The 27217-nt window shown below is 39.0% G+C and overlaps 1 protein-coding gene and 1 long non-coding RNA gene across 3 annotated transcripts; one reads left to right on the top strand and one right to left on the bottom strand.

Annotated features, from left to right (window-relative positions):
• Nucleotides 1-214: 214 nt before the first annotated feature.
• Nucleotides 215-26702, bottom strand: LOC126190996 (40S ribosomal protein S11). 2 transcript variants are annotated; one of them, XM_049931674.1, is made up of 5 exons: nt 26615-26655; nt 21745-21870; nt 21568-21684; nt 542-747; nt 215-377 (listed from the first exon to the last, which is right to left on the bottom strand). In XM_049931674.1, the coding sequence occupies exons 1-5, from the start codon at nt 26624-26626 to the stop codon at nt 254-256; spliced, it is 585 nt and encodes a 194-aa protein (XP_049787631.1). In that variant the 5' UTR covers nt 26627-26655; the 3' UTR covers nt 215-253. The 2 variants fall into 2 exon arrangements, with proteins under 2 accessions (XP_049787631.1, XP_049787630.1); XM_049931673.1 differs by lacking the exon at nt 21745-21870 and having other exon boundaries at nt 26615-26702.
• Nucleotides 1723-6000, top strand: LOC126190998 (uncharacterized). The gene is made up of 2 exons (XR_007538308.1): nt 1723-3501; nt 3561-6000. It is a non-coding gene; the product is annotated as an uncharacterized LOC126190998 (long non-coding RNA).
• Nucleotides 26703-27217: the final 515 nt, after the last annotated feature.

The raw sequence follows: 27217 nt of genomic DNA, 5'->3' as shown, positions 1-27217 counted from the left end.
ATAATAAAAATTATTCTTTTGCATTTCATTCTATCCTGTTGTCAATTCTTTCATTAAAGGAATCACTAAGACAGATCATCAGTCCATTCAACTACTACTCCTTAAGAAATGGGGCCAGTTTTATTTCTGAATGACGCCACAAGTAACAAGGAACTCTATTTCAATACAGATTTACATAGTTGGTTTTCATGTACAAATTAAGATAAGAAACATCCTAATTTATATGTTTTTATTTTGATTGGAATCCATACAGTTAGAATTTCTTGAAACTCTTCTTTGCACTTGTTCCTTTCGACACTTTTAGAACGTTGAAGCGAACAGTTTTACTAAGAGGTCTGCATTCACCAACAGTTACCACATCGCCAATCTCCACGTCCCTGTAAAGAAAAAATCCTAATGTAGTACGATGTAAAGTAACAAGAACTTAATACATTAAAAGAAATTTCTCAGATGAAGAAATTTTAATCATTTTTTCAGAAGACCGTCAATGTTATCATCATAGCTTTAAGGTACTGTTAACAGACAAATATATATCAATTACCTGAAGCAAGGTGATAAGTGGACAGACATATTCCTGTGGCGTTTCTCAAACCTATTATATTTACGAATGTAGTGCAGGTAGTCCCGCCTGATAACAATAGTACGTTGCATTTTCATCTTCTGCACAACACCAGTTAAAATACGCCCTCTGATGGACACATTACCAGTAAATGGGCACTTCTTGTCTATGTACGTACCCTCAATTGCCTGTGGAGAAAGTACAAGTTTCTGTATGAATGCACTGCAGATGCAATTTTTTTTTTCCAAATGCCTCAGCAACTTAGTATATGTTTTTATCTTAATATTGTTAAGCTTAGGACTAACTGCATGCAACCAGCAGACCACTGTTTTCCAACAGCTCAATCTTTGCTGAATTGTTTAAGATACCCAAATAGGATGGACTCTCATATGGTTTAGTTTCCAGTTGCAAAACAAACCTATTACTTTTTACTGTATCAGCACCATAATGTTAAAAATAGTGTACAAGTGGCAAAAGCCCAAATGGTCACAGCTTATCAACATCTGCAAAAAAAAAAAAAAAAAAAACCAGACTGATACATTAGCCAAAGGGTGACTACATAGAGAGTAACTTTTAGAAATCACACTCACCTCACCAATGCGAATGAAACTTTGCACAAAGATACTCTATAGATTACAACTAAGCTGCACAAAATTTGAACTCTAGATTGTGTTGTAGGTTGCTTTCATTGAAGAGTTGCAAGATCTGACAATTTTGACCAAATTTATAACCTCTCTCATCAAATACATAAACCTCTTTATGACTGCTAAATACCATCACTATTTTCTTTATTGTTGTTTCAATAGAAAGAGCAATTCTTAGTACTAGATGACATTTTGGAGTCCCTCAAGATAAGAAAAGTTTTCTGGTGAGCTTTTTTTCTTCTTCTTCTTCTTCTTCTTCTTCTTCAACTTTCTTAGAGCACAATGAACTGTCCTGTATAAACAATAAAAAGTTCTCCTCAGTTCGATTACCCCTTTTCTGCAACAGACATGCGCTCTACATTCCGTGCTGGACATGGCTTTGTAACCTCTGTACTGCTCACCAGATATGCTACCTCTGCTAAGAGATCACCTTCCAGCTAGTATGGAATACTTATCTGATTTTGAGAAAACTATTCCCAGGGAGAAAAGAAAAAAAAAAAAACAAAAAAAAAATTGCCATCTTAAGAGTCTGATATCTTCGCTTGAGAAAGGACTGAATTTCTTTTCTTATTCGTCATATTTACTGTGCTGCATCCAATTTAGTACAAGACTGCACAACATTTAAAAGGGTTTGCAGATGGAAAGACACATTGCTTAAATTTTGCTTATGATCAACTCTAGTTTGTACATTCCTATGTATGAAATGTGGACAAGATATTTCAACATTATTTGAAACTGACTACAGAATGATATCTCAAATTGCTCAGAAGTTCCCCCTGCGAGGCACCCATTTCCTTCCTTGCACATTGGGAATAATGTTATAAAAATCATAATATTTTATAAACAGTTCAAGATACGGGAAATGAAATTTTTGCAAATGATAGCACATGAAAATCCACATATATTGTACGATAAATACTAGAATTTTTTTATTTGCTGAAATATGGCAATAACCTGTCCACAGCAGGGAGAAGTCAATCAGAACAGGGCACGTACACACACCAACAGCGCTTAAACGAAAACCAGGAACCACGTTTAAATACATCCTTGGCTGAGCAGCAGCAGAGCATGACATGTTAACTCATCTGGAGCAGTCAGTCAAAGGATTAAAGATCGCAGCTACAAATATTTTCAGGTTTCATACACAATAATCACTTGTTAAAACGGTGGTTTGTGAATGTTTGACAGTAGTATTTTAAGCTCTTTTTTATAACCTCATCCATAAGTAGTTGTGGTCTTCAGTTCAGAAATTGGTTTGATGTCACACTCTATGCTACCCTACCCTGTGCAAGCCTCATCTCCCAGTACCTACAGCAACCTACATCCTTCTGAATCTGCTTACTGCATTTATCTCTTGGTCTCAATCTATGATTTTTACCCTCCACGCTTCCCTCCAATACTAAATTGTGATCCCTTGATGCCTCAGAACATGTCCTACCAACTGATCCCTTCTTTTAGTCAGGTTGTGCCACAAAGTCCTCTTCTCCCTAATTCTATTCAGTACCTCCTCATTAGTTAGTTGATCTACCCATCTAATCTTTGGCATTCTTCTGTAGCACCATATGTCTAAAGCTTCTATTCTCTGATTTCTATTTATCGTCCATGTTTCACTTCCATACATGGCTACACTCCATACAAATACATTCAGGAAAGACTTACTGACACTTAAATCTATACCTGATGTTACCAAATTTCTTTTCTTTAACAACACTTTCCTTGCCATTGCCAGTCTACATTTTATATCCTCTCTACTTCGACCATCATCAGTTATTTTGCTCCCCAAATAGCAAAACTCCTTTACTACTTTAAGTGTCATGTACTAATCTAATTCCCTCAGCATCATCCGACTTAATTCGACTACATTCCATTACCGTGGTTTTGCTTTTGTTGATGTTCATCTTGTATCCTCCTTTCAAGACACTGTCCATTCCGTTCAGCTGCTCTTCCAGATCCTTTGCTGTTTGACATAATTACAATGTCATCGGCAAACCACAAAGTTTTTATTTCTTCTCCATGGATTTTAATTCCTACTCAGAATTTATCTTTTGTTTCCTTTACTGCTTGCTCAATATACAGATTGAATAACATTTGGAGATAGGCTACAGCCCTGTCTCACGCCCTTCCCAACCACTGCTTCACTTTCATGCCCCTCGACTCCTAACTGCCATCTGGTTTCTGTACAAATTGTAAACAGTGTTTTGCTCCCTGTATTTTACCCCTGCCACCTTTAGAATTTGAAAGAGTATTCCAGTCAACATTGTCAAAAGCTTTCTCTAAGACTACAAATGCTAGAAACAGGTTTGCCTTTCCTTAATCTATCTTAAAGCTTTCTCTAAGACTACAAATGCTAGAAACAGGTTTGCCTTTCCTTAATCTATCTTCTAAGGTAAGTCATAGGATCAGTATTGCCTCACATGTTCCAACATTTCTACGGAATCCAAACTGATCTTCCCCAAGGTCAGCTTCTACCAGTTTTTCCATTCATCTGTAAAGAATTCATGCTAGTATTTTGCAGCTGTGACTTATTAAACTGATAGTTCCATAATTTTCACACCTGTCAACACCTGCTTTCTTTGGGATTGGAATTATATTATTCTTGAAGTCTGAGGGTATTTTGGCAGTCTTGTGCATATTGCTCACCAGATGGTACAGTTTTGTCAAGGCTGGCTCTCCCAAGACTATAAGTAGTTCTAATGCAATGTTGTCTACTCCCAGGGTCTTGTTTCGGCTTAGGTCTTTCAGTGCTCTGTCAAATTCTTCACTCAGTATCGTATATCCCATTTCAGCTTCATCTACATCCTCCATTTCCACAATATTGTCTTCAATTGCATTGCCCTCATACAGACCCTCTATATACTCCTTGCACCTTTCTGCTCTCCCTTCTTTACTTAGGACTGGTTTTCCATCTGCATTCTTGATATTCATACAGGTGATTCTCTTTTCTGCAAAGGTCTCTAATTTTCCTGTAGGCAGTATATCTTACCCCTAGTGAGAGATGCCTCGACATCCTTACACTTGTCCTCTAGCAATCCTTGCTTAGCCATTTTGCACTTCCTGTCACTCATTTCTGAGACATTTGTATTCCTTTTCGCCTGCTTTGATTACTGCATTTTTGTATTGCATATTTCATCAATTAAATTCAGTATCTCTTCTGTTACCCAAGGATTTCTACTAGCCCCACGTCTTTTAACCTACTTGATCCTCTGCTGCCTTTATTATTTCATCTATCAAAGCTACCCATTTTCGTTCTACTGTATTGCTTTCTCTTGTATTTGTCAATTGTTCCCTAATGCTCTCTCTGAAACTCATTACAACCTCCGGTTCTTTCAGTTTATCCAGGTCCCATCTCCTTGAATTCCAACCTTTTTGCAGTTTCTTCAATTTTAATCTACAATTCATAACCAATAAACTGTGGTCAGAATCCGCACCTGCCCCTTGGGAATGTCTTACAATTAAAACCTGTTTCCTAAATCTCTGTCTTACCATTATATAATCTATTTGAAATCTTCCCGTGTCTCGGGGCCTCTTTCTTGTATACAGCCTTCTTTTCACAGTTCTTAAACCAAGTGTTCACTATGATTAAGTTATACTCTGTGCAAAATTCTCCTCAAACAGCTTCCTCTTTCATTTCTTACCCTCATTCCACATTCACCTACTTTTCCTTCTTTTCCTTTGCCTACTATCGAATTCCAGTCCCCCATGACTTAAAATTTTCATCTCCCTTAACTATCTGAATAATTTCTTTTATCTCATCATACATTTCTTCAATCTCTTCACCTGCAGAACTAGTTGGCATATAACCTTACAGTGGTAGGTGCGGTCTTCTGTCTATTTTGGCTACAATAATGCTGTCATTATGCTGTTCGTAGTAGCTCCTATTTTTAATTCATTATTAAAACTACTACTACATTACCCCTATCTGATTTTGTATTTATAAACCTGTATTCACCTGACCAGAAGTCCTGTTTCTCCTGCCATTGAAGTTCACTAATTCCAATTATATTTAATTTTAACCTATTCATTTCCCTGATCTGTAGAACACCAGTTTTCTTTCTCCTGAGAACGACATCGCCCTGAGTAGTCCCCGCCTGGAGATCCAAGTAAGGACTGTTTCACTTCCAGAATATTTTACCCAAGAGGACACCATCGTTTAACCGTACAGTAAAGATGCATACCCTCAGGAAAAATTACGGCTGTAGCTTCCTCTTGCTTTCAGCTGTATGCAGTACCAGCACAGCAAGGCCGTTTTGGTTAATGTTAGAAGGCCAGATTGGCCAGTTGTCCAAACTGTTGCCTCTGCAGCTACTGAAAAGGCCTCTGCCCCTCTTCTGGAACCATACATTTGTCTGGCCTCTCAGATACCCCTCCATTGTAGTTGCACCTATGGTACAGTTATCTGTATCGCTGAGACACGCGAGCTTCCCCACCAATGGCAAGGTCCATGGTTCATGATGGAGGGGGCGGGAGGTACATAAATACTTCACATCAGGTTCAAGTACAAATTAAGTGCTGTATTAATAACAGGCAACTTGTCTGCAGAACACAAAAGGCACACCACATAGCTTTTTAGTTTAAAGATTATTGCAGCCACAACACAACTGAAAAATCCTTACCACTTATTTTCCTCCAACACACACCTTGAACCATCAGTAATTTGGCCAAAACTGATGTTTGGGGGTCACAAATTCGTTTTACCTGACGTATTAATGTGTATCTGCTTTCCATGTGTATCTTTTGACTAATTATACTTCCTGTAATTTAGTAATGTGAATGCTCGGATAAATTATGTTCAGGAACAGTATGTGTAGAAAAATGATCCTGCTTTGGGCAATAACGAAGAAAAAATAAAGGTTACAATACTTGGTCAATACTACACCACAAAAACATTTATATTTCCTGTTCCATTTCTATTCTGCCACTTTACATTTTTAACAACTACCATTATTATTTATCATAATATTTGAGACCGATGATACCAGACAGTGCTGGATGGAATACAAGTACTGGAAGCAGAATCTCAACAATTTTGTAGAACGATTAACATTTCTTCAAGTAACACTGATAATAGGTATTGACTTTTCTTTTTCTAATGTCTTATACTGCCAACTATGAGAACCATTTTGCTCATCACATGAGCTTTTGAAAATGCCTCCAAAAATTAATTTTCAGGAAACACTATCTTCTTATCCAAATGTTTCTAGTAATTTTTCATGCAACAACATATATTTTCATTTTCTGTAAAAACAGAAAAATTTAAGATAAGGCAATAAGTAATTTTCAATTTAAGGTGATATGGCATTCAGAGTTTCCATAATTCACCAAATCTGTTTTGTTGTGTGTGCAGCTATCTAATAGACAAATCACACTGGAAGACTTTTACACCGTTTCTGAAGAAAGCAAATGACTGGATGGTTGGTCTAATGATTAAAGGGAACAAACTGTGAGGTCATCACTCCCTCCTGCCAGGAACAGGCAAATCAAAATTACACACCAAAGTTGGGCCTAGTTTATGAAATCCAAGAAAAGAAAACCCCAAGGTTGAAGCCTACAGAAAGGATCAAGGAAGAAGAAAAAGAGGTAGGAAACAGTGGGGGGTGAGGTGCCCAATCCAGCAGTCCAGGAAGCAGCCGGAGCCCTCCAAAATCAAAGAGGTATGGGGGCCCCCCACCACTTACCAGAGGCACCATAGTCAAAAGATGGCGAGAAAAGCATAGGGAAACAGAGGAAGAACACCACATCAAACAGAAGACACAAGAAGGTGGAAGAAGAACAAAAGAGGGGTAGGGCGAGGTCTGAGGCAGACCACCCAGCTCAGACAGCTGGTGCCCATTCGGGGTAGAGGAAGTCTCTAAAGGGACCTCCCTTAGAGAGAATGGTAAAAACCCCTTTCATGAATAAACTGTAAAACCAGATCCGCCACTGAAGCACCATCCACTAACACCAAGTGCAGAGTGTCAGGAAGATTTTACGAGGCCACTGGAGGGCAGCTAACGTGTGCTGGATGCTAGTCGCTTTGTGAAACAAGGTTTTTACTCTCAAGAGTATGAATTTGCCTCCCACCCCCCTCCTTGATCTGGGCCTGCTGCGCATGAAAGAAACTGGCAGCTTGGGCACTCCAGTAAAATATTTCCCTGTAGCATCTAGCTGCTTGCTGCAACTGCTCACACAGCCAACAGCCACACTTCTGTAGCCAGAAGCAGGAGAAGATACTACAACTGCACATGATCCCACTCTTAACTGCTAAAGCGAATCTAATGTAAACAGTTGCGACGTCACACTCATCGGAGCCAATTTGTTGTTATGGAACATTGCATAGTCTTCCTAAAGCCGTTGACACATTTTGCTGTTGGCAGACACTTGTATGAGCACTGTGTTTTTGCTGCTGTATATGCCGCATTTCCTTTGCAATTTAAGTTTTCTTTTCGTTTTTTCTCTTGTTCATGTTTTATTGCTGCAGTATTATTCTGCAGTAGCGGGATACAGTAATATCCTTTGTTAGAGTATCGATTCTTGCCAGTCAAAATTACAAAAATTTAACTGAAAACAAAAATAATGAAAAATTCCCAAAATTCTAAAAATTTTCGGGTCTTTCCCAGATCGTATACACCCTGATTCTACTGCCACAACCATGAGAACATGTGTAATGACCACAAAAATAGGACACGAGAAATTGTGGCGCGCACACAGAGGCATATAGCAGTTGTGTTTCCCTTGCTCTACTTGCAAGTGAAACAGGAAAGAAAATGACTATAGTGGTATAACGTACCCTCCACCACAGGCTGTACGGTGGCTTACTAAGTATCTAAGTAACTGTAGATTGTGAAACTCCTGCCTCCACGAGGAGGCTGATCACATGGCTAGTCTGAAAGGCACCAGTTGCCAGTCATACTAGTGTATGAGGTCCAGCGTCTGTAGCACCAAAGGCAATGTGAGTCATACGTGAGACTCCTGTAATTTAGATGAACTTGACAAATGCCATGTAGAGTTGTATCAGAGTGGAGCACAGCTGACACCCCCAGTTGGTGCTGCTGAGGCATTGAAGAGCAGTGAGGTACAACCAATATATCCACTTTAGTTGACAAAAATGGGACAACCATATTAACTGGACATCAAAGATCTGTCCCAAAGAATGATGAGACTTCATCACATTGAGGAAAAGCCCATCACAGTACAGATCTGGATGGGGATGGACTGTACAGCAATGACAGACATGCATAGCATATCTTGGCTGCCAACAAATGGAAGCCGCGAGTGAGAGCCCAATATTGCACTCAGTGTATTGCTCCCTGTAGTCTGCATTCCACAATGTACACCGCGGATGAACAGAAAGAGAGCAAAAATCATCAGCTTAGAAAGAGAGGGATACGGTAGGCCACACAGCCACCAACAAACCATTGATAGCCACTAAAGAGAAAGGCATGCTCAAAACATTAAGCCTGTAGAACCCCATTCTCCTGTAGATAGAAGATGCTAAGGGAGGCATTAACCTGTGCCTGGAAAGTGCAACGTCAATGAAAGTTGAGAATAAAAATCAGGTGCAAACCACAGAGGCCCCACCCATGTAAGGTTTGACTCGACAAAAGATACATACCCAAAAAACTGAAAAGTCAATGTCACACCAATATTAAAGAAAGATATAGTGCATTTAAAATTAGTCGCAACTTTTGATGCTTGGCTGACGGAGGGGGACATGACGCCATCGCCCGGGCAACACCAACGGCGAGCCGATTTTCCCTACCAGGCTGCCAGCTGCCCTGCTAACAAAATTCCCCAGTTGCCACACCATGATTAAACAGCACCACATGATGTCAAGCATTAGATGAATTAATGTTCATCAGCTCTCATTAAAAGTCGTATTTACTGGCGTTAGAATGTTCGTAGTTATCAGGTATTGTGAACAAGTGTTTTGCGTAAGCACTGCATTATTAACAAGAGTGCAGTGCCATCTGGATACACGATTTTAGTAAAAGTGTCATCCGAGAACACGTTCACTGGCTGGGAAGATAACGTTCTGTTGCAATACACTCCTTGGAGTTCGACAATAGTAATGGAGGAAACAGCATACCACTCTGTTGTGATGCACAAAGCTCCAACAATGCAGTTCAGGAAAGTGCTTATTTTGCTCTGGACACAAAGAAATGTTCCACGAGATGAAGTTGAACACAGCATGTATAAGGTGAAGTTAATGGAACACGCCAAAAGTTAACACTATCAGGTCAACGAACAGACTAATGGTAAAGGGCATAGTTTCAGCAAGCTTCCGCCGTGTCACACTCATTTAAATCTGACTGAGAATATATGGGCCTAGGTGAAAAGTAATGTCAAAAAACAGCAAGAAGTTGACGCTCAGTGAGGTTGGAATGCTGACAAAAGCCACTGCAAATTTTACACTACAGGACTGGTTTTGAGGTGTTGACCATACCAAGAACTTTGCTGAGGACACACTGATACATGGAGGACTGTAGAGAGTCTTGCCATGTTAAAATCGGCTTCTCTTGTTGAAACACAGCAGAGTTCAGAAAAATTCATCTCACTAACACTCAAATGCAGTTGAATTTGCAACAAAATCCTGAAATGGTGCATTTTTAAACTAGCAACTGAGTGTGTCAGGTCAATAGTTTGTGAAATGGCCTATTCCAAGTAAAAAATAAATGTGTGACTTCACTTGTATTGTTACAAAACCCACAGAAGTTCTCGTTTCACCAGCTATCAACTGCCCTCAATAATTACATTACTTCATTCAAAAAATCTGTAGTCACTTGAATATCTTAGCAGATATAGAAGTTTCGCATATTAATCATATGGCAAAATGCTCTTGTCTGCGTGCTATCATTTGGCAAAATCTTGTTTCGATATCTCAGACCCTCTATGGGAGACAAGAGGAATTTATGAATATTTCATTTTAGTTTTTTTTCCCCCACTGATCATGAGCTCGTGACAAGGTGCTTTACATACATTCCATTTTCTCGAGATTGGAAACGAACAGTGGTATCGTTCCAAGTTTAAAGATTGATTCAATATGTTATCTTCATTTAATACACAGCAACATTTAACATAACTCAAACACAATATCTGTTTTTCACTGCAAACTAAGAATTTCTAGCAGTAGTTACCTACTAATGAAATATCACAATAACTGTGGCTATTAACGAAATGATAGGCTTTTCACCATGAAGCTTACTACTATTAAATTTCAAGATGTGCAAGAATGAGAGTATTACTGATTGGTTTCTCTGAAAAGCGTTTGAGAAAGATCTTAGCACACAGTCAAGCAAACCTGCCATTTTACTGTGGTCACCTGCTAACGCACCTTGCACACACTGGCAACTATGCTTCCCTTCACTCACTCTGCACTAAACTGTCAGAAGTCGCAACTAATTTTAAACACACTGTAGTAGGAGTAATCCACTAAATTACAGGCCCATATCATTAATATTGATATGCAGCACCATTTTGGAACATACATTGTGTTCGAACATTATGCATTACCTTGAAGAGAGTGGCTATTGACACAGTGTCAACAGTCAGAAAACATTGTTCTTGTGAAATGCAACTAGCTCTTTACTCACACCAAGTGAGTAATACTACTGACAAGGGATTTCAAATTGATTCTGTACTTCTAGATTTCCAGAAGGCTTTTGACATTGTACCATACAATGTGGCTTGTAGTGTAATTGTGTGCTTATGGAGTATCGTCTCAGTTATGTGACTGGATTCATGATTCCTGTCTGAGGGGTCACAATTCATAGTAATTCATGGAAAGTCATCTAGTAAAATAGAAGTGATTTCTGGCACTCCCCAAGGTAGTGTTACAGGACTTTGCTGTTCCTTATCTACATAAACAATTTAGGAGACAATCTGAGCAGCCGTCTTAGGTTGTTCGCACACAATGCTGTTGTTTATCGACTAGTAAACTCATCAGAAGATCAGAATAAACTGCAAAACAATATAGAAAAGATCTCTGTACGGTGTAAGAGTTGGCAATTGACCCTAAACAACAAAAAGTGTGAGGTCATCTACATAAGTGCTAAAAGGAATCCATTAAACTTCGATTACACAATAAAATCAATCAAATCTAAAGGCTGTAAATTCAACTAATTATCTAGGAATTACAATTACAAACAACTTAATAGGAAGGAACACTCAGAAAATATTGTGGGGAAGGCTAAACAGGGAAGGGCAACATGTTTCGTATAACCGCAAAATAGGGGAGAGGGTGTCACTGAACTTACACAGGATTTGAGGTGGAAGTGTCATGCGTGAAATAGCAGTCAACGGCTGGTGACACCACAGTGGTGCGTCTGCATAGTATCGCTCAGTGGCCGGCGACACCATAGCAGTGTCGTGAGCACAGTATCGCGCAGTGACCGGTGACAGCACGTTAGTATCTTTTGCATTCTGTTGGTGTTTTGTTTAGGTAACAATAAGTTACACACGTCAACAAGTGTTTTGTTTTTGTAAGTACTTGTGCCCTTTCATCATGGCAGACAAAAGAGACAATTGGATTATTTACAATGAATGCAAGGATGACTCATCTGACGTTCCGGACGACTTGGCCGATTAGGAAGAAGACATTGGATGTCAAAAAAATGAAAGCCAAGCAGAATCGTAAGAAGATAGTGAAATATGTCCAAGAAGAATTCAGCGAATTCTACGATTACCAACTGATTCGGCTGAATCAGACGAAGAAGACAGTGCACAGTGGTCACACTTCGAATTACCGAGGACCAATAATAAATTTGAAGGATCCCCACATTGGGAATGATCTATTTGAATATATTAGCAACAGAACAAAAAAGTACTACAGCCAAAATTGCAATAAAAGGAAATTGGATTTCAAAAATGCCAAATTTGTCAATGTTACGGGACCCAACCTTAGAAAATGGTTTGGGCTTGCTATCCTTATGGGAATTTTAAGAAAAGCAAGGATCAACGATTATTGGTCAACAAATCCATTGACAGACACACCGATATTTCGTAAAACGATGTCCTGCAACAGATTCACACAAATATCATTTTTACATTTTTTCCGAAAGCAACAATAAACTGGATGGTGCCGACCGGCTTGCCAGTGTGCAATTCGTAATTGATTCTTTTTCGAAAAAGTTTAAAGAAATGTTTAATCTAAGTCAAAACATCTCAATTGATGAAGGAATGATACCACAGCATGGACGATTAAATTTTAAAGTTCACAATTCGTCGAAAATTGCGAAATACAGCATACTCATTCAGAAGCTGTGTGATTTGAGTACAGGATACATTTCGTCATTCAAGATATACTGCGGCGCTGGACAGCCTTTAGCAAAAACAGTGACGGAACTACTGACACCTTCTGATGGAAAGTGGCATCACCTCTGCATGGATATTTATTATAACATTGTAGAACTTTCAGAGTAGATACTTGAAAAGAAAATTAGATTTTGTGGAACAATATGGCAAAACAGAGGATTTCCGGAAAATTAAAGCGCGCAAAGTCTGTGTGTTTGAAGCTTGTCATCAACGGAAAGGTGACAATGCCCAGCGACAAGCCAAGTAATCTGACTTAGCACTGCTGGCGCCAAGCGAATAAATTTGTATGGGATGTGCAGATGACAAGGTGTTGTTATAACAGGCCTGGGCACAAAGCCAGCTACAGGCCAAAAGATGGTCAAGAGATGGATGCCATTTGCAGTGTTGGAGGCACGACAGTGGTCTTTAACAGCCATAGTTATTTCAAGGGTCTACCAAGGGACAGTCTTCCGACGGGAAGAACCCAAAGATGAAGGAATCACAGATGGAGCTGCCGAAAGAATGGCATGTGTCAAGAGCTGTCTAAGAAGGTATGGTGAGCAGGAAGGGTAGAAGGCCAGGCAGGGGAGGAGGTAAAGACTGCATATTGTAACAGTTTAAATGGATCTGAATGGCCAACTTTCAGCACAGTATGAAGAGAAACCCAAGAACTAACTGTCTGTGTGGACCAAAACACAGACACCACTGGAGGCTCACAAAGGACCTATCCAGTTCTGGCACAAAGCTTGGAAGCGATGAAGAGTTGGCGAATGAGTGTACACAAAACAAAATTCTTGCAATCTGACACAAGCTACAGAGCAGAGAGAATGAAGAGTGCAATTTCAGAAGGTGGCAATAATAACCATCACAGTTACAATGGACAATAGTAGTACACAGAACAGCTAAGAATGGGTCATTGTGTCACATCAGTGTCCATCACTGGTATGGACGGAGAGACACCTATAAATGTTAAGACTGGACCCTGATTGACATGGAGGGGGCAACACCCCCTGGGATGTCGGATAGGGAGTGCCTCATTCAGAGATTAATGCATTTTCTTTTTCTTCTTCTCCTTCAAACAGTGATGGGAGGCGTGGTCAGGAAGACAAGTCGCACCAATATCAAGATCTGAAGAGACCAAGTGGCCTTAGGCCCAGAGTGTGGGCCCTGGATCCAAGTGAGAACTCATGCCCACCAGGATGTCAAAGTTTTTGCAAGGCAAAGGGAAGCCGACTGACTGGCATAAGGGGTTATTTCAGTAGCAAACCAGATCCCACCATACTAAATTGTGCTATCTTTGCCAAACTTATCTTTGATCTGTTCTACAGAAAAACAGTTGTTTGGTCTCCCCATCTGTCCTGGAACAAATCAAGCAATGGGGAAAGTGTTTCACTCCAAGCTGAAGGCTAAGGAAGCAAAGGTAAGAGTAAGAGAGAACATTCCTGCCCGAAAATCCAGCTGCAGGAGAGCAACCAGAAGTAAGGAGCTTAGCACACTTCAGTCATTGTTGTGAGTACCAATGCTCCAAAAAGATGAGCAAGCAGTCCTAGGCATATGTGAGGCAGTGAGCTCAGATACCACAAGCATGATTACCATGTTGTTAGGGGCCTCAGGCAGATGGGTACACAACAGCTCCACCATGTCAACTGGCTAGATATGCTGGTGACCTAGCGAGTGGCAGGGGCTAAGTGGGGAAGAAAAGGGGAAGGGGAGGAGGGGGAGAGAAACCCACACCAAAGAGTAGTTCTTTTTTCCCAGAAACAATTTAGAAAGGGAGATCAAACCCCAAGGGAAGCAGCCGGGTCATCAAAGGGAAACACTGGTGGTTGTGATGGTGGTGGGAAGGCAGGAGTTAGAGGAAGAGAATGCAGCCTGGAATAGAAAAAAGGTTACAATAGGTTGTGCCACCCACACCCACAAAAGGACAGTGGGCCCATAGGGGGAAGAAAGTATGTGAACTGTAGTGCAATTCAAAGGTGATTTTGCTGCTAAACTGTGAGCACTACAATTTATCTACACGCAACTTGTGCAGTTGGATAAGGCGGAGAAGAACAGTATCAGACATTCATAATTCCTATGAAATGGCATGAGTTCAACAACATACTACAGACAGACTTCTGTTTAGCAAATGTCATCAGATTTTCCTATAACAAAACTCACACCTGTAAAGCATCCAGACATTGCTTAAGTTTGTAAACCAAGTCCACATGACTTGCCAATACCAACAGCACATACAGAATATAAAGCTGATGATGAAACAGGAAGATGGTTTGCTTTCCTCTTCCAGTAACGCATCAGATCCTGATTACCAATCTGGAGAAGGTATTCATTTAATAAACAATGCTGACCTTAATGACCTCATATCGGACCTGGCACTAACAAAAGTTCAAGCTGAACTGCTCAGTTCATGTATTAAAGAATTTAATTTGTTTGCAATTGGGTACAACTACGCATTTTCACCACAAACACAAAGAACTTGTGGAATCCTCAGCAATGAGTGAGGCTATTTGCTACTATACGAACATTCGATGTCATGTCAAGCCTTGGGGTGGAACAACATTAAAGCATGGTAATTTTTCACTGACTCGCCTAAAACAAGTTTGAAAGCAGCATTAGCACACAATGGAAACAAATATGCATCAATACTGGTTGGATCTGCCCACCTGAAAGAGAGATACAGAACTATGTCACTACTTCTTGAAAAAATACTGTATCACGAGTTGAAAGGCATATCTGTGTTGACTAAAAAGTTATCACCACTCATCGGAATGCAGACACGTTACCACAAGTACTGCTATTTTATCTGTGTGCAGGACAGCAGAGGTAGAAAGCACCACTACATAAAGAAATATTGGCAAATCAGAAACAATGCAGCTAGGAAATAAATATGTTCTTTGTGTGCCATTGATTGGCCATGACAAAATAAATCATGCTACCGCCTCACACCAAGGTACCAAGGTGGGCTCATGAATTTCATAAAGGCATTAGACGACAACACATGCTTTTCAGTACCTGTGCAACATGTTTCCAGAGTTGAGTTACGAAAAAGTGGTGTGTTCAGAGGTCCACAAATAAGGAAGGTAATTGCTAACACCCCCTCCAAAACTAACTTAATGATACTGGAAGAAATGCATGGATGGCATTCAAATCAATTTTAGCGAATTTCCTTGGAAATTCTAAACCTCTCACATCTTTCCCAAAAATCTAGGTTCACTCAGTGACGAACATAGTGAACATTTTCACCGGGACATCTTGGTGATGCAGCTCTGATGGTTGATTACTGCTGGACACTTCAGCATGACATGCCAAATGCTCGTCACAAACAAGTCTGATACTAAAATATAGACTTTCACGGCCAGAAATGTCATGTCTGAGGAATTGACACAGAATTCATCAACCGACCACGGCATAACAAAGAAATCTGCACCCAAGAAATTCAAAGCAAATACACTTTAAATTAAAGAAGTATTTTCAGAGTGTATTTTGTATACTATATATTAAAATCTAGATATTAATACACAGTTTATGTGCCACATGACTCAATCTCTCAATTTTCTTACCTAATGCCGAGTCCATTACTACTCTATGTAACAATAATTGTTCTAGTGAAATATGAATTGTTCAAGGAGAATGTTCAAGGAGTACATCTGAACAATGGGTGTGAGAGAGAAATGGTTTGTATATTTTGAATCAGCCTTTTTCACTTGTCTTAGAACAAGTGTTGGACACCAATACATCCACATTTCCTTAAAACATTTTCCAGTGTAATAACAAAAAATACACATGGTAGCCTCTTCTCTACAGTTCCAGATGGCGGGAAGCCTTAGCACTGAACGCGTGTGTTGTTACAGTGTAAAGTATGGAACCCTGGGCAGACAGACGGTTGATGCGATTTAAGCAACATGCAGTCATTGAATTCTTGACACCAGAAGGTGTCACCCCAAAGGAGATTCATCAGAGAATGAAAGCAGTTTATGGTGATTTTGTTGATGTGAGTACTGTGTGTCATTGGGCACAAATGTTTAAAGACATGGAGGCAGGAACATCTGACCTGCAGTGACGAACAAAGAGTTGGATGTCCTGTGACAGCAACCACCGAGTTTCACAAGCAAAATGTTGACAGACTGATTCAGGACAATCTTTTATCACTCCGAGGAATTGCAAGCACAATTGGCACTTCACAAGAACTTGTGGGTCATGTTATTGCTTTACTTGGCTATTGGAAGATCTGTGCACGGTGGGTACCCCAGATGCTGACTCCAGACTTCAGAGACTGAATCTCACTATCGTACGACGTCCTCCATACAGTCCAGATTTAGCATAGTCTTGACTTTATCTGTTCCCGATAATGAAAGACAATCTGCGGAGACATCATTATGCTTCTGATAAAGACATTAAGTGACTGCGGTTGCAGAAACAGTGTGTTGACTTTTTCTGTGACTATTCCAGAAAACTTGATTGTTCGCAGAAATGCATCGAATTGGCTGGTGATTATATGGAAAAGTGAATATTGGTAATTAAAGATCACATTCTAAGTATTATTTCTACATTTGATTTATTAAAATATTCCCATCCAAACCCAATTAATGAAGGTGGAGGCATTACTTTTCATTCAACCCTTGTATCTACAGTCACATGAAAGTTATACATCTGGACAGAAAAGTAACTGCTTGTACATTGACTTTTGCTGTCAACATCCATGTCACAGCAGAGAAACGAGGGCTATAGAGCATGTTCTAATATAAGCACATAGACTAATGCAACCTCACACACAGTATTTCGATGTGATAGATTGTGACTAAAGATACAACTGTAATACGCACCCATGTATCGTGATAAATCTCATTACTTCCAACATTAAGCCAGATGAATCAATCACAAATTCAGGGTAACAAAAGTAAGACTACTAACATCAGGATACAATATGTGAATCTCTCTACAATAGTGTGCGAGATTCTTTTCAGGACAGTGAAAATTGGCACTGCAGTCAGGCCTAAAGGTAACTGGTGGCATGGCAACTTTTTCCATCAATAAATGTTGACTCATATGCTTATGTTACACCTATTTCAGGTAACAACTCAAATTAGAGACATTCTTGAAGCAGTCATTTCCCCACAGAACCCAGAAAAACACTCGAGATAAATACTATTTCAAAACACTTATCGCAGTTTTCTTCAGCAACGTAATTCCATCTTAACATAAATGCTCATAATAAAATTAAAAACAGCAATTTAAGCATACATAATGAAACAGGAAAGGTTACTAAGACACTTTCCACAAAACAGCACAAATCTTAGCATTCTTCAGAGTGCTTCCATTATTGGAATGGAAAATTAAGAACATATAATTTAGAGAGGATTCTATCAGCTCAGCAGCGTAACTTGGGTAGCTGGTACGCAGGACGAACTTCAACTTTCACTCCCCTGACATCCCATTTCCTGTTTAAGTCTGTTTTTACTGATTAGTCAGTTTATTCATTTATGGAAATGGTTAGAACTTTGTGACTCAGTAAAAGGTACACATCTCAATCGGTATGCATGCAACAACATTTGACAAATACTGTTCCAAATATTGCGCATAAAAATGGTATTTTTCTGGGGCTCATACCTCGGATTCTATTGGTAACAGAGCTAGAGGCCATTTGTACACCCAACAGAAGAAACGTCATCTTAATGTCACTATCTCACAGTGCAAGGTATGATTATTACACACTTTTGTAAAATCATTTGAGAAAGATAGAGTATGCACCTCGATTCTGTCATCGCCAAATGGTCAAAAGGTGGCACACACTGTGGGCCTCTCCTTATAAATGAACAAATATGAACAAATTAACTCGCCCAGTGCTTTGGACAGTAATTGGTCCTGTGCATCGGCCACTATATCCTGTGTGGACTCTACCCTACTGGTACACACAACAACATACATGTAAAAATGTAGTGTCAAATGAAAACATATGTGTCACAGAATGAAGAGATTTGTGTTGCAGACCAATTCATTTCTTTTCACATGGGTGACATCCTGCTGCATCAGAGTAAAGAAGGAAAACAATAGTGTTAAACAAGAGCGTATTCACATCTTTTGTGCTCCAATCAAGACATTTTTCTGCTGGTTCCCATGTGTATCATACACTACACAGTATAGTACACAAAGTCCAAAACAGCACTGCTTGGGGTAATGGCATGTTACCCTTTTCACTGTGATTGAGAATCAATGCAAAGCCATACACAACAAATGCAAAATATATTCAATTTTTGTTGCACTGACTCACTTGGCACAGTGAGTGTTTCCATTAAGTAGTTGCAAAAAAAACATCTCTGCCAGCTGGAGGTGGGGAAAGTTTTATGGGACTGTTGCTCAATATAGTTCAGTCTAAATCTACTTAGGTTTCCCTTTTAAATGCCTCCACTTCCTTACATTTTAGTAAGTGTCCTCCAATCCAATCTTTCCCTTCTTTTTTTCTGCCTGTCACCAAACTGCACCGCTATGGTAACGACACACACACTGGCTCCCATACCATCGTTATACCATATATAGCCTACATCAAGTTTTAAATTTATCTTATTTATGTTGTGAGGTTCATTCATGACCAAGATCACACAACTGTACAACCCACAGCAACTTATATCTGCAATATTAATAACAGCAGCACAAAGAGGGAGAAATGTAATACTAGTCACTTCTACTTTACTAGTGTGACAATAGGGTACTTCAGTATGGAGTTCAAATTATGTGTAACATTTGTTAGAGATTTCCAAGTAGAGAATGGGAGACTAAATAAATTTAAAAAGAAGTACCGCACATCTCACAAAGATTTTTTACTAATAACTGTTCATGCTCACAACTATCATCAAATACCACACTACACAAGAGAAGTTATTAATGGCCTTTGTTTCAACAGTTTTCCTCACCCTATAAAAGTACACTGCACGACATAAGCTTACGGCAAACTCCTAATAGTGTATCGATGATTATAAACATCAAATTAACAGCTATGCCACAAGTCGCTGCCAGATCTCTCTCTCTTCCTACAAAGTTAACATTCTTATTAAACCAAATCCTTCCACTCACTCACTCACTCACTCACTCACACACACACCTCACTCACACACACACACACACACACACACACACACACACACAGTTGAACCACTAATAAATACCTCTGGTATCACAAAATAACCACTAACAGAACTGATTTAATGTTACTCAAGAAGAAGAAAAAGATTACTCACAGTCTATTGGGTAAGATTTACACACAGGAAATTAGTAATAAAATATTCGTATGAGGAGCTCCCATTTTTAGATAATTAGTAACCTTGCACGAATGTTACAAGAGGTTTTCGGAATGTACCTCAACAGTGGGTTGAATGTGACAGTGTGGCACATGAAATTGTGTGTGTATGAGAAAAGAGCATTTACAGAAAGAACAGCTACAATATTGTTTCTATATTATTTATTGGAACAGGTTGTGTTCACTGACCTATGTAGGCCACAGTCGTGGTTAGGTCAGGTGGTGACACTAGGCTGTAGCACAGCTTCAAGAATGGGTTGATTTAAAATATGATCTGGATGCCTGTTGGTTGTAAACTTGACAAGGACTGTAAATACCGTGGAGCACATGGCAATAACATTGTCCTGGATAATCATGGGAAGTCATGCCAGGAAAGATTTTTTTATAGCAAATGGCATGAAGATTTCATTTCCATTGTGGGAGAAATAATTTAACATTACAACCTTAACAAACTAAAGGAATTTTGGGAACTATTCATTTGCAGAGGCAAACACAAATGTGCAATGAATTATTTAACAGTTGTCTCTCAGCTTTTGGCATCTGTTGGCATTACTGATGTTTAATATACGTATTCTGAAAGATTCCCGATACAAACAGGAAATAATGGAAAAATGAAATGACACATTTCCAATCTAACAGCACTCCTGTGACACCATGTATCAATGTCGCACCTCAACCAGAATTCTGCCTCCGATATGAGATCATTAACAACATTTCCACAGAAAAGATGCAGATACGTGGTATACTTAACAGAAACATCAATATATAGTACGATTAGAATATTAATGCAACGCCAGCATCAAATTTGATTCCTTCATATGTCAAGCAGCATAAATATCATCAGCTATTCACTAGTCAGCCCATCCGACTGGCTGTGTCCAATTTGACATGGAGATGTTGTCAACAACTGCTCTATAATGCCAACAAATGCAGTATGTGGACATCTTTTAATCAAGTTCCGTAGAGAAAGGTAACTAATGTGATATGACAATTCTTGTTATGGTGCATATTTTATACCTATTGCATTTCAATGAGTATTTCAACTCTGCTATTTTGATGTCATGAGAAAGCAAATGGGTGATCATGGCAGATTAAATGTTTGCCACTCAAGTAAAAACATTTGCAGCTGTTTGATGACCATTTAGGACACACAACACATCACAGTGAACCATAGAACCATTCAACAGACTACAATCCAACACACACTTAATGAGATTTTATTAAATTAACTGCATCCATTGTTTTAATAAAATACTGCAACTGGTAGTGTATCCTTGTGTCCTAAAATAGCACCTCAACAGCATCCACAGATTTGCTGAATATTGTCTTTTAGAAAGAAGTTCAATGGAATTTACATTCCATAATACAATATGTAAAATTCAACAGCCAACAGCATACTTAAGTCATGCAATATCCAGAAGTCCCATGCACATACCACACCATAAAATACATACCAATACAAATTTCTCCAAAACATGAAAAATATAAATAATGCATGCAAGACAAATGAGAACTACAATCCAACACCAGAATCACATTTTATCAAGTGCTGCCAAGCCAATTCTTCCAAGTAGAGCTCCCACAATATCTTTCTGGTTCATCAAGTACGTAAAAACAACAAATTTTTTCCACTTCCAAATGACGAGCACAGCACAAGGACTTTCACATGAAATTCCTGCTGACAATTCACAAGAATACAGACCCAGATACACCTTAACTTCTTAATCACTGTATAACCAACACCAAAGCTGACCCTTTTACTGTCCCAAGTAACCCCATGCTCTGCTAGGATTCCACTAACAAACCTCTCGCGGGGTCTTGAAACCAAGACCAATATTACGATGGCGCCTAAGAACTTTCTTCTTCGACCCAGTTTTCCGGTTAAGGTTGAGGTGCGGCTGCTTTTGGAATGCCTTCTCTGTCTGTTACATCACAAAGGAAAAAAAGAAAACATTAATACACAATAACAAAGAATGACATACCTCTCTTGGTGTTTTAAAACCCAAACCAATGTTACGAGTGTAACGGAGAGACTTCCGTTTCTTGGCACCTAAGCCTTTTTTACGGTTAAGAAATATTGTTGGCTGTTTTTGAAACGAGCGCTCACTCTGCAAAATCAAACAGTTCATATTAGTTTTCATATATAAAAATTATCCACAACTAGTGGGGTACATTAGAAACCAGAACAGAAACTAGTTTTGATTCACTGGAAACTCACCATGCACCAGACTCCTCCATTGCTATGAACACCAGCTGAACTCTAAGTTCCTGACATTTAACATTTATTAAAATGATATGGGGTTTTCTGAACATTCTGTATGAAAGTATGCATGTGCATGTGTTGTAGAAACTATGTCACACCCTTTCAGATAGCATTAAAATGGTCAGGTGTTCTAAAACTTCACTGAAACACAAGTAAGACAATTTCCCGAGGAATAAAACTGACATTTCACAGAACCTTAAATAGGGTTGTCACAAGTTTCCTGAAGTGATACTGCCCAATTTTGAGACAATTTTTAGATATCAAGAGTAAGCAAAGGTGACGTTGACAAAAAATGAAGGACTTCTGTATACCTAAACATGTGGACAAAAATCTTAAGAACTCACATCTTTTGTAATGATTTTTTTTAGATGGAGAAAACAAACCAAATGGAATGTATGTTTCATTAAGACCACTGATGTTTAATTTCAATAAAACCTAACATATTTGGTGACAAAAAGACACATTTCATTGGAGTTGCAAGACAAATTTAAAATACCTGCAATTATTTCAGAAATAACCTCAGAAAAAAGTAAGCCTCTTGATGATGATGATTTGGTTTGTGGGGCACTCAACTGCATGGTTTTCAGCGTCCCTACAAATTCCCAACTTTTGCTCAGTCCAAACTCGCCACTTTCATGAATGATGATGAAATGACGAGGACAACACGAACACCCTGTCACCTTGAGACACGTGAAAATCCCTGACCCCACAAGGAATGCCAGCGTGCTCATGCGCATAGCTGAATTCGCGTATGAGCAGTGCCTTCTCCCAGTTCTGGCTACTTGAGGTGTGGCTGTTTGCCGTATGAGCAATAGCAGCTAGTACCCAGATTCTACCTGGGAAAATTTTTCCGGTGCACCCAGGCTGCCAGATACACGCATGCGCAGAGCAGTAGGGGGGGGGGTGGGGGGGGGGGTGGACATTCTCAATATGACCCATGTATATGTTCCGTCATATAGCTGTTCTGTCTTCGTTTACAACTCCCAAATCAAATGAAAAAAACAGATTTCTGTGGCGCAAGGAGCCATCAAGTGAATCAATATACATTCTGATAATCATGAAAGACCAAAATAAGTAGTTCCAATTTTCTGATTTTATATCATTTCCATGTTATTGCAATCAACCATTAATACCTTAATGAAGGTATTTGTCAATTTTGTATAGAAATTTGATTATTACTTTTTCCCGTGCGGCAGTTAGTTTATTTGAAACAAAGGGTTTCATTCCGCACTATTGGCTACTTTCAACTTTGTTATTTCAAGTGCAAATATTCATTTTCTGGGACGAATGACATACTGTAATAAAGAACCAAACATGAGAATGCAGTACTGGACATCAAAAAAAAAAAATTGGTATCACAAAAACCACCTAGAAAAGCTGAATATCAGGTAATTCAGAATGCATCTGGAAATAGAAATGTGCAATTAGAGTGGAATGAAGCATTTTAGTATGGTTTATGAAATTCCGATGCTGTTGGAGTAGTCTGATGTCCTGTTCCAAAAAGACACTGTAAGATCTCTTAATGCTATATACGAAGGAACATACGTAAACATTGACTTGAAGCTGACTAGGTAAGCAAATTTGGTCAGTAGTTTTCAACTAAATATTTTGTTTCAAATATATTGACAACTGTAGCAGAATTTTACAAATCTGCCTTCTATGAAACAATTCTTTTCGACCACAACGGACTTGTTTAGTACTTCCTCTAGGCTTTAAGTTATTTCTTAATTTGTGTTTACATTTTAAATTTATAGAATGGCGTTCTATGCTACATTGTAGACTGGCAGCATACTGTGTTTTATCGTTTTAACTCCCCACATGGCTTTATATATATTCCTAGAGTAGAATATAAACTGTCAGTTGTACAGTTTCTTTGCCTCCCAGACAACCTTGTTAATATTTTACACATTTTGAAATAGTCATGAAATTTATTATCCTTTATTCTGGTGTAAGCTACACAAACTTTTTTTTGCAAGAAATTTGTATTACATCTTACTAGATTTTTGCAGTGCTGTGTAGATGTAAACCTGATCGGAACGCTACATAATATTTCAGGGTACGAATTTACAAAAAGAAAAAAAATCTGTCAAAGTCACTGCACAGCAAAATGCTATGGTACTTTGAGTTGAGTCGAGTTTTGAAATGAATAATACGCCTAGTACTGCTTCCTTATCTGGGTAGAATTGATAAAACAACTGCTCTAGGCACAACTCCCTAGGTCCTCTCAACATGTCGCAGGGCTGCCACCTGTGATCACTTGAGGGACCACAAGAGGCTCCCATATGTGGTATGGACATCTTCATGGTGTCAAAATCCCACTAAGAAAAACAAGAAATGTAAACTGTGTGTAAAGAAGCACGAATGAGGGGCACTTTTATTGCTTTACGATTTACTACCTAATAGTGTTAAGTAGCTGACATTGAAGTGACAAGCTATCTTTCCTCAATCGAGCAACTAAAATTTTAGCATGCCAGTACTCTACAAATATAAAACCAAAGCAAATTCCAGTTCACATAATGTACTAAACTAACGTGGCTGCATAATGATCCCGTCAAGATGTGTTAAATTGTTTGAAAAGTTACTTTCAAATAAGTTATTTTAAAAATTATGTGTTGCTTCAAACCTTACAGTACACTACATTCTTTGGATTTTGTTGTAAGTGGCAAAAACTTATCTGTCTGTACATTACTTTCCCCACAATTCCAGTCCATACCGAACCAGCTTTAACAACAATTCATGTGTGGTTACAGCAGCTGAATTATCAGACTGACTTAGTATCTTCATGAATTTTCAGAAGACCGTCGTCAATATCATCATGTAACTCAAAAGCTGCAAATTTAGCAACAATCAAAAGTTTGCTAATGAGTGGAAGTGATCATAACCATAGTAAGTCGCAGAATTTGTATTCCACATGACACACTAGCGAATCAAACTTATGATTTGCGGATGCTCCACCATGCAAGAAATTCCACACAAAAATGCGTCGAAAAGTGTATGAGCAGAGCAAGCACCAAGCAGGGTCTGCCTACGTCGTCATAGCTACACACGCACAGTACAGCCTGTTGTCTAGCAACTGCTCACACAAATCTTTTGCTTCCAATCTATGCAAAGCTCTGCACCTCAATAATGACGATTTTAACATCTGATTATCACTACATGCGTCCTTGACTTGGCTGCTATATCTGTTGTTTCATGTACCCAGGACAAAGACCCTTCCCCACCTTTTGGGGATGGAGAAGTCAGTCCTGAATTTTCTGGCCTACCTTATCCACTGTACACAAATGTCGTGTGTTAAGGATACTCAGACAGCCTGAAAAGATGAATATAGCAGCCACAACAAATCTCCTCTGCACCCGTGTCCTCAAGACTGCATGTAATTCAGCATTGCTTAAGCTAATAACATTCCAAGTTATTACTCATGTTCACTGTAAAAATGTTACCAACAGTAAGTCAAAACATGGTATCCACAAGTACATTAAAAATCTACCTGTGATCACTTGAGGGACCACAAGAGACTCCCATGTGGTATGGACTTCTTCACAGTGTCAAAATCCCACTAAGAAAAACAAATGTAAACCGTGTGTAAAGAAGCATGAATGAGGGACACTTGTATCTCTTTACGACTTACTACCTTCATAGTGTTAAGTAGCTGACATTGAAGTGACAAGCTATCTTTCCTCAATCAAGCAACTAAAATTTTAACATGTCAATACTCTACAAACATAAAACCAAAGCCAATTCCAGTTCACATAATGCACTAAACTAACGTGGCTGCATAATGATCCCATCAAGATGTGTTAAATTGCTTGAAAAGTTGCTTTCAAAAAATTTTATTTTGCAAATTGTGTGTTGCTTCAAACCTTGCAGTACACTACATTCTTTGGATTTTGTTGTAAGCGGCAAAAAACGTATCTGTCTGTCCATTACTTTCCCCACAATTCCGGCCCATACTGAACCAGCTTGCACAACAATTCACGTGTGGTTACAGCAGCTGAATTATCAGATTGACATAGTTTCTTCACGAATTTTCAGAAGACCGTCGTCAATATCATCATATAACTCAAAAGCTGCAAATTTAGCAACAATCGAAAGTTTACTAATGAGTGGAAGTAATCGTAACCACAGTAAGTAACAGAATTTGTATTCCACATGACACACTAGCGACTCAAACTTACGATTTGCGGACGCATATAAATATTACTACGGTTTCGCTAGTACCCTTACCCATAAACTTTAACACGACCAAACACTTCCTGGAAGAACAAATGCTAAGTTTCAGTAATGAAGCTTCACTAGTGTATAACAATTTTCCCCTAGATCAACAATCCGCAAGACACCTGACACTATGCGACAAAGGGTAAATATTGGAGATAACAAGTCCGTGAAACTCGATCACCCTAAAACTGTATAACATACGCGGCAACCAGTTTATTGATAACGCCACGTGCTCAGGAACCAAGAACGGCACGCTATCGAAACTGCATAATAACCTCAATACTGCAGAGAGAATGCTCAAACAAGTTCATAAACCCAAAACCAATATCAAATTTAATATTAAGCACACGATAAATTAAACATAATATACTTACTTGGTCCGCCATATTCGTTGAAGAAAGGAAGAAAACTTTGTTCACTCCCGACGCAACCAACCACTTCCACCAAAGAACTGAAAACCAAAGAAAGTCACTATGCGGCGGCAGATATAAATCAAAGTTTCTATCCTTGTGAAAACCAAAGATTGTGCTCATATTTAATTTATTTATCTGGTCTCCATAAAATATTCGCTATTTCTCTAGCAAATATATACAAGAGATTACTTTTTATTAAACACATCAATTGGAAAAATGACATGAGATACTTGGTTTCAGAGAGTGGCGTCAGAAGAGAGAAAGCGTCAGCATATAGTCTTCTAAGTGTTGTTTGCAAACCCGTCGGCACACCGGACGAGGCAGCTAACGTTGACGTGCACCCAGACGGGACATCCCACGTCACAAGGCACAGTGCTGGCGACACACGGCACGAGCAGGTTGACGTGATTTTGCGACGTCAGGGCACTCCTGCAACGGTCGTCGGATTTATTTGTCTCGTTGGGTATGTGACAAAAATTATAACAGCATTTACAAAATGCAACTATAGAGACAATGCGTAAAATACATCTCTGGTTACAAATAGTGACCAAAAGTAAAAACAAA

Source organism: Schistocerca cancellata, chromosome 6 (assembly GCF_023864275.1).
Source record: "Schistocerca cancellata isolate TAMUIC-IGC-003103 chromosome 6, iqSchCanc2.1, whole genome shotgun sequence".
Taxonomy (NCBI): domain Eukaryota; kingdom Metazoa; phylum Arthropoda; class Insecta; order Orthoptera; family Acrididae; genus Schistocerca; species Schistocerca cancellata.
Note: the sequence above shows the minus strand (reverse complement) of the source record. Positions and strands in the feature narration are given on the sequence as shown.

Bases quoted from the DNA above. Each gene is read 5' to 3' on its own strand.
- LOC126190996 (XM_049931674.1), bottom strand. The intron at 21,685-21,744 runs GTATGTCATTCT...GTGATGTAACAG, and splicing joins GTTTTAAAACACCAAGAGAG to ACAGAGAAGGCATTCCAAAA. The intron at 748-21,567 runs GTTTGTTAGTGG...CTTTCTCCACAG, and splicing joins GTTTCAAGACCCCGCGAGAG to GCAATTGAGGGTACGTACAT.